This window comes from Carassius carassius, chromosome 6 (genome assembly GCF_963082965.1).
Source record: "Carassius carassius chromosome 6, fCarCar2.1, whole genome shotgun sequence".
Lineage (NCBI taxonomy): Eukaryota > Metazoa > Chordata > Actinopteri > Cypriniformes > Cyprinidae > Carassius > Carassius carassius.
The window spans coordinates 33,601,630-33,614,856 of record NC_081760.1 but is presented as its reverse complement, the minus strand read 5'-3'; the positions used below and the strand labels follow the sequence as shown (position 1 = coordinate 33,614,856).

Sequence of the window (13,227 nt, the reverse complement as noted above, 5' to 3'; positions counted from 1 at the left end):
ACCGAGGAGTTTCTTGACTACCTCGGTGACTTCAGCTTGGGTGATGGACGAGTCCACATCTGAGCCCTCAGCCTCTGCTTCCTCAATGGAAGACGTGACAGCGGGATTGAGGAGATCCTCGAAGTATTCCTTCCACCGTCCAACGACATCCCCAGTTGAGGTCAACAGCTCCCCACCTTTACTGTAAACAGCGTTGGTAGGGCACTGCTTCCCTCTCCTGAGGCGCCGGACGGTTTGCCAGAATCTCTTCGAGGCTGACCGATAGTCCTTCTCCATGGCCTCTCCGAACTCCTCCCTGGCCCGAGTTTTTGCCTCCACAACCACCCGGGCTGTAGTCCGCTTGGCCTGCCGGTACCTGTCAGCTGCCTCAGGAGTCCCACAAGCCAACCAGGCCCGATAGGACTCTTTCTTCAGCTTGACGGCATCCCTTACTTCCGGTGTCCACCACCGGGTTCGGGGATTGCCACCTCGACAGGCACCGGAAACCTTACGGCCACAGCTCCGAGCGGCCGCTTCGACAATGGAGGTGGAGAACATGGTCCACTCGGACTCAATATCTCCAGCCTCCCTCGGGATCCGGTCGAAGCTCTGCTGGAGGTTGGAGTTGAAGATCTCTCTGACAGGAGACTCGGCCAAACGTTCCCAGCAGACCCTCACAGTACGTTTGGGTCTGCCGAGTCTGTCCAGCTTCCTCCCCCGCCATCGGATCCAACTCACCACCAGGTGGTGATCGGTTGACAGCTCCGCCCCTCTCTTCACCCGAGTGTCCAAGACATACGGCCGGAGGTCGGATGAAACGACCACAAAGTCGATCATCGACCTACGGCCTAGGGTGTCCTGGTGCCACGTGTACTGATGGACACCCTTATGCTTGAACATGGTGTTCGTTATGGACAAGCTGTAACTAGCACAGAAGTCCAATAACTGAACACCGCTCGGGTTCAGATCAGGGGGGCCGTTCCTCCCAATCACGCCCCTCCAGGTGTCACTGTCGTTGCCCACGTGGGCGTTGAAGTCCCCCAGTAAAACGACGGAGTCCCCAGTCGGAGCACTTTCCAGCACCCCTCCCAGAGACTCCAAGAAGGCCGGGTACTCCGCACTGCCGTTCGGCCCGTAGGCACAAACGACAGTGAGAGACCTATCCCTGACCCGAAGGCGCAGGGAAGCGACCCTCTCGTTCACCGGGGTAAACTCCAACACATGGCAGCTGAGCTGGGGGGCTATAAGCAAACCCACACCAGCCCGCCGCCTCTCACCATGGGCAACTCCAGAGTGGTGAAGAGTCCATCCTCTCTCGAGGAGTGTGGTTCCAGAGCCCAAGCTGTGCGTAGAGGTGAGCCCGACTATCGCTAGTCGGAACCTCTCAACCTCACGCACAATCTCGGGCTCCTTCCCCACCAGTGAGGTGACGTTCCACGTCCCTAGAGCTAGTTTCCGTGTCCAGGGATCGGGCTGTCGAGGCCCCCGCCTTCGACTGCCGCACGATTGTCTAAGCACCGGCCCCTTACGGTCCCTCCTGTAGGTGGTGAGCCCACGGGAAGGCGGCCCCACGTCGCTCCTTCGGGCTGAGCCCGGCCGGACCCCGTGGGGAGAGGCCCGGCCACCAGGCGCTCGCATACGAGCCCCAACCCCGGGCCTGGCTCCAGGGTGGGGCCCCGGCTGCGCCATACCGGGCGACGTCACGGTCCTTAGATTTAGTCTTCTCATAAGGGGGTTCTGAACCGCTCTTAGTCTGACCCGTCGCCTAGGACCTGTTTGCCTTGGGAGACCCTACCAGGGGCATATAGCCCCGGACAACATAGCTCCTAGGGTCATTCGGGTACTCAAACCCCTCCACCACGTTAAGGTGGCAGTTCAAGGAGGGGTAATTGATTTGCTATATGAAATATATTTTACATCATCAGCTTATGATGACAAATTGTCACTATCACACTCATCAATCACAGTTCCTGGAGAGCCAGAGCCTTGTAGACAAAAGCAAGGTTTCCCACAAAAGCTGTTTATTAACCATAGTGAAGCCTCTCCTCCATTGACATTCATTCATTCATGCATTCATTCATTAAGAAAAAAAGAGGCACAGTGTACTGAAAAGTTTTTCATTTGCATTTTTGCAAAGTTTCGAATACAGATGACAATGTTGTCAAAACAGATCAGCAAAACAATCAAAAACCCTGTATTATGCATGCCAGGCTAGTAGTTGGCAATATTACTTTATTAACAAACACTATGCACTTGCGAACATACTTATAGACTGAACACCCAATATGTATGCGCATGAAATCACAGGTTTCACAAATTTGTTTTCTGTAGTTTGCACAGAGACGATAAAGTTATCATTTTCAAAAACTTGCACTTTGAAATCTGATTTCAAAATGTCGTTAAGTAAACTAATCGCCAACCCCTCCCCCCCCCCATTTTTTTTTTTTTTTTTTTTACAGAAAATCATGTAAACAAACATTCAGCAAATTATCAATAAAACATTTTCTTTTTCAAGTGTCATAACATTCTACCATGTTCCTAGAGCTCCCCAGCACTGCACATTTTGCATGTCTCCTTAATCAAACACTAAATATTCGACTCATTAGCTCATTAGTGGAGACTCCAAGACCGGAAATTTGTGTGTCAGACAAAGGAGACATGGAAAAATATGCAGTGTTGGCTCCAGGAATGTGGCTGAGAACCACTGTATTGGAAAAAAAGTAAGAATGGATGATCATATAAGAAATACAGTACTGCTTTTCTTGGTATTGGCATCTGCAACACAATCAAAATAATTCCTCTAATGTGATCTAGGCTAAAGACTAGGTTATTAAAATAAATACATAATAACCATACTAATAATGGTTTGATGTGGCAGGGTATCTATGAATCTAAAACTCGAGAAAAATCTAAAAATACTGAGATTCTGAGCTCAAAGGCATGGAAGGAGGCATCTGCTGCTGTATAGAAGATCAGGTATGGATTGCCTTCAGCATAAGCCCATAATCAGCATTTTACAACAAATTATTTACTGGTCTACCATTTCTGAGGTCTGCCCTAGCTGGTCGTAGTTCAGTTGTTAAGTTTGTTGTCTTGGAATTGGAGCTAGACACAAAAACCGGATTGATGCGCATCAGATCCATTTGCAATTCGCCCATCGATCCAAAGGATGCTCTGGAGAATGTGAATTGTCCCGAGACGTGCGTGAACATCAAATTAATGTTGAATAAAAATTCTTAGCTAAATCTTTATATCCGTTTCTAATTATGGGCAGTTTATGGGGTATTATCTTTCTATATGTTTTTTATTTACCACAACAGCTTTATACAGATGCTCAAGAACAAAAGTTTTGTTCGCTTGAGATGGTAACCACAGCAAAACTTCGCTTTAGTGTAAGATCTGTGACGGACAGTACATAAATGAAAATTGACATATCACATTTTAATGTCACAAGTAGCCTACACCACTGTATGTATTTAATAAATAAATAAATAAATCGACTTCCACTAAAAAAGTGTTTATACGCTCTTTGATAATTCGGTTGCTAAACAAGCCGCGAGAAAATTAGGCTAATGAAAGAAATTAACTGAACAAGTCAATTCGCGTATCCTACTGCTATTAGTATTTAATAATTCCCACATTCAGATAAACGTCATAATTGTCTCTCGGGCTATTAATACGCGAATTACCAGTGAGAAAATGTAATCAAATGTACTCAGATTCATTTTCTCTACGTTTGAAAGTTCCGTCACTGACAAGCAATTCGACGAGCAAAGGCGCTCAAATTGCGTCCGTAGCCTATTAGCTATATGTTTTATTGCACAAAGCATTGTTAGAAAATGCCTGGGTGAATACGTATCAATTTTGTGGCACTGGAAAGAATCGTGTCTTTATGGTCTCTCCTCTGTAATCCCCCGAGCTCCTCCCCTCAGTGCGTGGAGAGCTTCATTTGATCAAATCCTTCAAGTTGGATCGCTTCGCTGAATCGCACTTTTCCACAACGTCTCAACTGTGGCTGCATCACCGCGCTGCAACTTGCATGAGGACTTCTTTCCATCAATAACTGACGCTAAAGAGAGGAAAAGGACACTGTATCGTGTTGTTATCCGCGATGGAGAGAGGAATCGGATTTTGCCGGGTTAATGTTTTCAGCACCCTGATTTTGGTATTGTTCGCTTGGGTTCCGGTGACCAAAACAGTGATAACTTGCAGGTCATGTCACCTGCTGGATAAGTGGAGCGGTCGGGAATTACTGGTGAGGATGGACAGTGGTGTTGATTTTGGTAAAGTTAGTGACAAAAATGGAGACGGGTCATTGGCGCTGTTTAACTCGGCCGGTGCTGAAACTGGTCAAGCCGACTGCAGCGCAACTGACAACTGCGTACACGCTCACTTTGTGCGTAAAAGGAATACAGACAGGCTCCCCTCAGAGAAAAAGCTACGCAATGATAAATGGAAGTCGATGCGCAGTACTGGCAAAGTTTATAACCTCAAACGTTCAGGTTCAAAAGGTTCAGCCCCTGGAGATCCCCATCACCGAGTGCGTAGAAGCACCCAGGGACTCGACTCGCCCCCAGGTGCGCGCTCGCCGTCGTCTTTGGGCAACAGCACCGCGCGGGATGCGCGGAGAGTCCCTCGGTCTGAGCTGAGATGGAACAGGGAAGAGCGGAGAACGGCCACATCGCGACAGGAGGAGCTGAAACTTACCAGCTCTACCTTCGCGCTGACTGGGGATTCCGCTCACAACCAAGCCATGGTGCACTGGTCCGGCCAAAACAGCAGCGTAAGTGGAAAAATAAATACATAAATAAAATAAATAAAATAAAACACCCAGTTATTTTGCTTACGCTGAAAAACCCTGTTGAAAATTTTCAAAGCACTATCCCCTCATTATGATCTAAATGAGTGTCTGAAGGTAAGCGTGTGTGTAAAGGCTGTGTGTGTGTGTGTGATGGATTTGGGGCGCAGAGACGAACAGATGCCCATTGTTGATGTCCAAGTGATTGCTTCATATGCATTTAAAGCCAGTTTTTTTATTTATTTATTTTTAACTGGCCTGGTCTTTAATTAACCCAGGCAAAATGTAGTACACTTTTCTGTGCAACACGTTTCCTGTGCACACTCACAGTATGACAGTATGATTGTTTGTGATGTTGGCTCACCAGTTGCTACTCAAGATTTTGAATTTTAAGAGTTAACTTTTTTGCTTTGGTGTCCCTTGCTGTTTAAATCAGGTTAAAATGCCCTTTATATTTGGCCCTTTATATTTGTGTGTCTGCTGGTTTTAGAGGGATTTAGTAGCATTTAAGCTGGTCAGGCTGGGGGACCAGCTTGCCAACTGCATAAACCAGTTAAACACCAGCTTGGCCAGGCTATGAGACCATCTAAAAACAGCTAAGACATCACATCAGCTTATGCTGGCTGGATGTTGTTATTAATTTATTTATTTTCAGCAGGGATATTTTTAGGTGATGCAAATGTCTTGTTTGTTACTTGAAACACTCTAGCAGAGATTTTGTGAGAAAAACAGAATGAAACCCATTTCATACAGAGCCACAATGAGTTGTTATAACATTATATACATATTGCCCTCTGATCTCTGCATTATTGTTGGTTATTAACCCATTTGATTTCAAATGATTATCAGCTTTGTTAAACTCGCACATTTTACTCTTTGTATGGCCCCATGAGATGGTATTAATAAGACCCAATATAAATTTGCAAACATAATTGAATAACATTTTTAGACAATTCTGCAGAACAAGAAAATAATGCACTTTTTTATCTTTATTTATTAATTTTTATAATTATTTGTTTCATTTTAAATCTCCAATTTTTTTTTTAATGAAAATCACTTATTCACACATTAGGCTTTTTGTTTCCCATCAGGCCGCTTACATGTTTACATGTCATTTGACCATGAGTTATCCTGATAGGATATGTAAAGGGTCTGTTATTAATTATTATTATTAATAAAACAATGATAACTGTTTTAGACCATTTAGCACTAAATTTGAATAACAAATGCATCTGGTTGGATTAAATGGGTTAATTGTTCTACAAAACATTGAGTTTATTAATCCATTATAATATTATGTGATCTTTCTTTCTTTCTTTTTTTGTGTATTGTGATAATTTACTAATGACCACTTTGCAGTGAGCTATAATGAGCATTTTCCACAATTCTCCCGTACAGCATATCACATCAGAGCAACTACATTGCAGATGTAATTTCTCTTCCCCATTATATTTTCCTTCCCTCACTTGTCAGAGTAAGATGTTTTCTTGCCTTCAGGTAAAATCTGAGGGCATTTTCTAATTAAAAACTGTGCTCACTAACACGACACATTTATCAGTTAGATGACAGTCAACCAGTGGAAACTTTCAGGATGGATATGGGGAGACCGTAACCTCAGGGGAATGAACTTCAGTATATCCCACCAGCAGAACTCAATCGTTGTGGCTCAGAGCTGCTGCCATTATCATATTCATTAATTGAATTTTCCTAGAGTTGTGCTGAATGAATTGCATATTCAGTCGCTTCAGTATATTTCATTCTCAGTAGGTATACCGGGAAACTTAACAATAGGCAAAGAAAAAAGATGACTTTCATTAAGTATTCAGTGTCATTGCAGTATAAGGAATAATTGAGTAGGCCAGAAGTTTCTTCCCTTAGGTACTTCATGAATAAAGAAACAGCTGTAGTTTATAATGATTTTTTATTATGCAAATGGGAATGAGGATTAATGGTGGCTGTCTGTATATCACAGATTCACAGAACCCAGAGTTGAAGAGTGCTATGGGTTTTGGGTTGTGCATTTTTGTAAGTTGGTGAGCACTAGCATTGGCTATTGTATTGTTGATCTATGAGCATGTAAATATGTTTATGCATATTCATATGTAGCGGTGATTGCGTATGAGACTCTGTATTAAATGTATAAAGCTTATAACAACAGTATCTTTAACATATTTGAACATGATTATGAAAAACAGAAAAACAAATAATATTACTATTTTAAAACCATATGACTATTCAGTCACTGGAGTGAATGGAGTGATTTTCCCTGAAGAAGTTCTTGTCAACAAGCAGAAGGAGAGAATCAAACTTTTTTTTTGTGTGGCCAATTAGTAAGAAATTAGTCACCAAAAGTTCTTGAGAACGCTGTAAAATATGCCGCTAGCACCAGTTGTCATATGTGACACAGTCTCACGATAATGCTGATAACTCACTCAGATCTATTTCTGATGTTTTTTAAAGCAACACGTGTGAGGGGAGGGAGCAGTATGTCTGATCTTATAACACTATGTTACCAAATTAGTCCTAAAATGCAATTAATTGGACAGTAAAAAAAGTCAACACTGTCTCTTCGATTCAAGCCTGAACAGCACAATAGTTTGCTTGATGTGAAAACAAATAACGAAACATGACTAGTTCTAAGTTGTTTGAGCTTTCTTTGGTTTTCACCTGATATGAAACTTATTCATCTTCCCTCATTTTTGTATTAAAAAACATTAAATTTTAATTTAATTTTTACAGTTCTTTTCACAGTACTGTATATATAATTCCAGTGCAGCTTTACAAAGAATAGTGCATTGCAAACCTGCTTGACTAATACTTGATTTCCAAACAGAGTGATATTGAGGTTTAGATATAAAGGCACATAAACTTACATCAGCTGTAATGCCAAGACTAATAATGTATTCCCCCGCAAAACCATCTTGCTATTCAGTATCCTTTTTGACCCCTAACACAAATAATGCACAAACTTGAAAAAACATATGTAGATTTTGGAAACATAAGACCGGAAATGCTAACAAAAAGACACGCTGAGTAAGAGTGAAAAAAAATAAATAAATAAAATAAAGACATATCCTGTGCATGGGATTGTGTGTGGACAGCTGAAGGGCAAGCATTTTTATTTTTTTTCTGTTATGAATGGTAGCTCTGCCATGAAGTATTTGGCAAGCAATGTAAATGAAGACAAATAACACTGAAAATGCCTTTGCTAGACAAAAATGAACAGCCACCACAAACATTTTACTCTTCGAGATAATTTCGCCTGTTGAGACAAATAACTCTCAAGTGTAACCGCATTCCAAACATTCAATACCAGGTCTTTTTTTTTTGCTTGAAAAATGAATAGCACCCTACTGAAAATGGCAAACTCATAGCAGTATGGAACAAAGACTTACTGCTAGCTTTACAAACCAGTTGTAGTTCAACCTAATAATGAAGTTAAAGTCAATGTGAAAACAGAACTGGCAATATTTACTTTCTTTATACATTTTACAGTGTTTTTGTGTTGATTTTAATTGTACAATGAGTGTTTATGACACACATGGCTTATAAATGGTTGTTTCGTGTATGTTTAGAAGGTTTGCAGTTAGATTTTGGCCGGGTAGTTGCTGATTGTAGCGATAACTGTGACCCAAGGGCTAGAAGGTGATCACTAGCAGATTCAGACACTCTTCAGTGTGCCGCATATTCATATCTACCTGTTGCATGACAATATCTGGCAGTTTTTTTTCATAGCCTTTTTACTTAGTCCTTTCCTTCTGTTCTAATTGAGATCTTTCTTTCTCTCGCTTGCTCTCAAATCCACTAATTAATCTGTGAATAATGGCAGCTTCAGCGGAGGTTCTGTAGGGAAAAAGCATTGCCATTTGAGTGAAAAATTGTATAAAGCAAGAGTAATATGAAGATAATGGGATAAAATTAGATGCAGGTGCTGCCGTATTATTGTTTTCTTTTAAGAAGTAAGATTTTCTCACTGATCATTTCCTCAATTTAGGTCCCGTTCCAGCAAGCCTGCATTTTTATTTTCTCGCAAGTGTCAAAGCAATGTTTATTGTTCTAAAAAATGTCATAAAAGAAATAGAAATTACTAATGGTATATATAGTCCTCTTGTAGGATTCATTGTCGACATTAAGCACCAATTCAGAGCACTGCTTCTCATGTTCACATTGATTGCCAAATTCATATTTGTTGTTTGAAGGTAAACTTTGAAGATAGAAACTTTTTCTTTAATATTGAACTATTTAAGCTACACATTGTGCTGTGCACTGACAATGCAAATGGAAAGTCTGATGTGAAGGTGAATGTCTTAGTAGTAAAAAGCACTGTTAGTGCAAAGGTCTCTTTCCCAGGATTCTGTGCTTTTACAAGTGCAATATTCCTTTTCACACACACTATTCTACCGCAGTCTTGAATGTGAAACATGCTGAAATGTGATCCATATGTGGCTCTCCAAATGAGAAAATAATGTGTGTTTTTGTTATGTTTTGTACAAAATGTCTGGCAGTAAGATGATTAATATTTTCTAATGAAGATCAGTAATTAATGGAAATGGAACCATCATTGCTGTATTTTATGATAAATAAGACAGCAAGTCAAACGTAGGTGTCTTCTCAAAATGGTAATTAACTGAATAAGCGGTGATGAGTGGAGAGAGAGAAACACGTCAAACAGAATGAGTGATAAACAAGTGTGGCATATCACTGTGTGGACAGAACACACAGATGTCTTTTTCTCCCAGCATGCATTTCATTCTTTTTGACAGGGGGTGAGTGCTATCAGTACTTAAAGCTAGTCAGTGGTTTCCGTATCCTAGAATGCAGTGGGAAACACCCATCTTGGCCACAAGCGGCCTGCTTGGTGACGCAAATTGAATTCCGAGCAATCTGTAGCCCACAGGAATAGAAGCGTAAAAGCTAAATGATTTTTTTTTCAGTAGAATCATGCTGAAGGATGAGATGATGAATTGCGATGATTGTGCGAGTTAGCAGTTGCATGCTGGAAAATGGTGTGGCTAAACTTCACAAATCTACTGAGATTACAACATCTGAATAAAGCCATTATTGTTGTTGCCTCGCACACTTCCAGTGATTATTACATCCTATTATTATTATCTCCTCTCAAGAGCAAAGCAATTTGGTGAAATTGACATCTGTGTTGTGACTTACTTCAGACTAAATGGCAGTGAAGGGATTAATCCACATAAATATCTGGGATTAAACCAGCTAGTATGAAGAATACTATATGTGACCCTGGACCACAAAAACAAGTTGCTGGGGTATATTTTTAGCAATAGCCAAAAAAAAAAAAAAAAACATGTATGGGTCAAAATTATAGATTTTTCTTTTATGCCCAAAAATCATTAGGATATTAAGTAAAGATCATGTTCCATGAAGATATTTTGTAAATTTCCTACTGTTAATATATCAAAACGTTTTGATTAGTAATATGGATTGCTAAGAATTGATTGCGACAGTATTTTCTCAGTATTTATATATTTTTTTTGCACCGTCAGATTCCAGATTTTCAAATAGTCGTATCATGGGCAAATATTGTCAGATAATAATAAACCATAAATCAATGGAAAACGTATTTATTTAGCTTTCAGGTGAAGTATAAATCTAAATTTGGAAAAATTGACACTTAAGACTGGTTTTGTGGTCCATGGTCACATATAGAATATTTCTTGAGTGTAGAAAGCTATGTTTGAATGCTCCAAAAAGTGAAATTTGGCAAATAACGTCCTTAAAATATATAGTTAATGCTTTCGTTATGTGAAATTGAACAGTAGTACGTTTTCAGAATAAAATGTGAGTTTTAGAAAACTTGGCATCACAATGTTAGGATGTTCTGTTGGGTTGCCAGGTTGTTGCAAGATATTTTGATTGGTTTTTATTGAATCATAAAAAGGGTAAGTCGTAGGGGAAGTCGTAGGGGAAGTCGTGGCCTAATGGTTAGAGAGTCGGACTCCCAATCGAAAGGTTGTGAGTTTGAGTCCTGGGCCGGCAGGAATTGTGGGTGGGGGGAGTGCATGTACAGTTCTCTCTCCACCCTCAATACCATGACTTAGGTGCCCTTGAGCAAGGCATCGAACCCCCAACTGCTCCCTGGGTGCCGCAGCATAAAATGGCTGCCCACTGCTCTGGGTGTGTGCTCACTGTGTGTGTGTGTGTGTGTGTGTATTTCGGATGGGTTAAATGCAGAGCACAAATTCTGAGTATGGGTCACCATACTTGGCTGAATGTCACTTCACTTTAAAACCAATCAAGATGTGTTTTGGGTGGTTATGTAGTTGCTAACGAGTTCTGCATGGTTTTTAATGAGGTTGTCATTAAGATTCAGGGTGTTCTATTTGGTTGCTTGGGTGGTTGTGAACAAGCTTCTTTACTGTCACCTCCCCTTTTTAAACATAGATGTGAAAATGCATTATGCATTTGTTATGTTCCAAATTTGAAGTTGATATTACAAAAATTGAGGTTCCAGTGAGATTTTGTTTAGGTGCTTTACCAAAAAATAGCAGGGGTAACACTCAAACTCCACTGAATTTTTAAAATACATTTTCGTGTCAAAAATCTATACATTTGTCACAGTTACTTCAATGACTTCTATAACAAAATAATCATCAAATATAGAAACATGAGCGTTCCAAGCATATGTCTGTTAAGATTAGAAAATGATTTTATTAGAAAATATTGTAGTGACACTTGACACCGCCCACTAGAGGGAGGAGCCTACTAAGAGGATTTAAAGTACCATTTACATGGTAAGAATCCCAGATTTTTAAACTGTTTCACAGGATGAATTTTAACCGTTTAAGCTTTCTGATGCTATCTCATTTATATCTATTTAAAAAAGAGTGTATGACAGGTTAATATATCTGTTATATTTTATAATTTTTTATTGATTGTTTACTAGAATTAAACAGTGTAAAGGTTCTAAAAGAAAATAACATATTTGAAAGATAAATAATGAAAAAGATATGCTGATATGCATTTGTTTGTGTGTAGGTGTGTAGTCTGAGGGATCAACACAGATCTCTGTGGAGAGCACAGAAAAGTCAAATCAATCTTACACATGTAACTGACATTCTTTCCAGATGCTATTAAACATGCAGCACCTCAATACCGGCTGCTGCCACGCTACAACTCAAACCTGCTCCCACCCTCTAAACTAGCTGACAAGCAAAAACAACTGGGAAACGCTTTGAGACATTGATGCAGAGGCCCAAATTGATTGAAAATGCAGAGGCCAGGCCCTGTTTTTGAACTAGATTTGGCTTATTGGTCATTTTTAATCAGCCAGACGTAGGGAAGAGGAAGGATGGAGAATCCCTCTGCATTCAGAAAAGGAGATTTATTTCAGAGAGCTGATGTAAGCATCAAAATTAAACTGCCCACCAATTTCAAAAAGACAGTGGTGCCTTGAACAGTATCTGAAAGTAATCCAAATTTAACCAAACGTCACATAGTCTCGTATAAAGCGACCACTGTGTTGTTTTATTCTAATTTTTAATGGCATGGAAGCTCTTTTATGTTACATAAGAGAAAATAAAAATCTATCCTTTGGTAATTCATAATTGTATAAATAAACATTGCAATTATGAGTTAAGTAACTTATGAGGTAAAAGGTCTAAATTATGAGAAAGAAAACGTATTATGAGAAAGAAGAAGAGAGAGTATGTCAGTTTTATACTTATGCTATAACTATGGATTTTATGACATAATTTGTACTTTTCTTTCATAATTTTGATTTGACCTTTGTCTCATAATAACAAGCGTTTTTTCACCTACTTTTTTTCTTCTAAATGTGTGATTTGTTCGTTTGTTCATTCATTCATTCATTCATTCATTCATTCATTCATTCACTTATTTATTCATTCACTTATTTATTTATTTAAAATTTTTATGTGCCAAAAATGGGTTGGTATGGATTTGGAGACTAATTTGGACTTAAATTTTTGTAATTTGGACAAAAACAGTATTCAAATATCTTATGTACTCCTCAGAATAAAGAAAGCCATTTGGAATGATAAAACAGTGAGTAAATAATTAGAAATTGTGTTTTTTGAGAAGTTAACTATATTTTCAAGCAGTGGATGACCTCTAAAGGTTGAGCTATATTGTGAATGAAGTGACAGCTAAATGCCATTGTTAGGCACAATGTGCAGCAGTGCAGCAGCAGTTTCACAATAAAGCATTCATGTCAGGTCAACAGCAGTAAAAAAAAAAGAAAAAAATAATAAATAATCCCTGGAAAGCAACATCAAACAGCTGTCATGGAATAATGCAGCTTTCTCTCTGTGAAGGTATGGGATATCAAAAGTAGGTGTAAATTAATGTATTTAATAAGTCATGTAAAAACAAAAAAACAAAAGAAGAAAAAAAAACTTTGTTTGAATCCTTTGAAGATGACTGCAAAAACAAACATTTCAAAAAAGCAATGTGCAAACTGA

The 13,227-nt window shown here is 39.6% G+C and overlaps 1 protein-coding gene across 2 annotated transcripts in view; it reads left to right on the top strand.

Moving 5' to 3' along the window:
- Window positions 1-3,925: 3,925 nt before the first annotated feature.
- LOC132142692 (VPS10 domain-containing receptor SorCS1-like) overlaps window positions 3,926-13,227 on the top strand; it is a 167,412-nt gene continuing 158,110 nt past the window's right edge. For both annotated transcript variants that reach the window (XR_009434101.1, XM_059552753.1), the window contains exon 1: window positions 3,926-4,762. Coding sequence is in view for 1 of the 2 variants with exons in the window: in XM_059552753.1 (XP_059408736.1) it covers window positions 4,091-4,762 (672 nt within the window). In the remaining variant the exon portion in view is untranslated. The remainder of the gene's footprint in view (window positions 4,763-13,227) is intronic.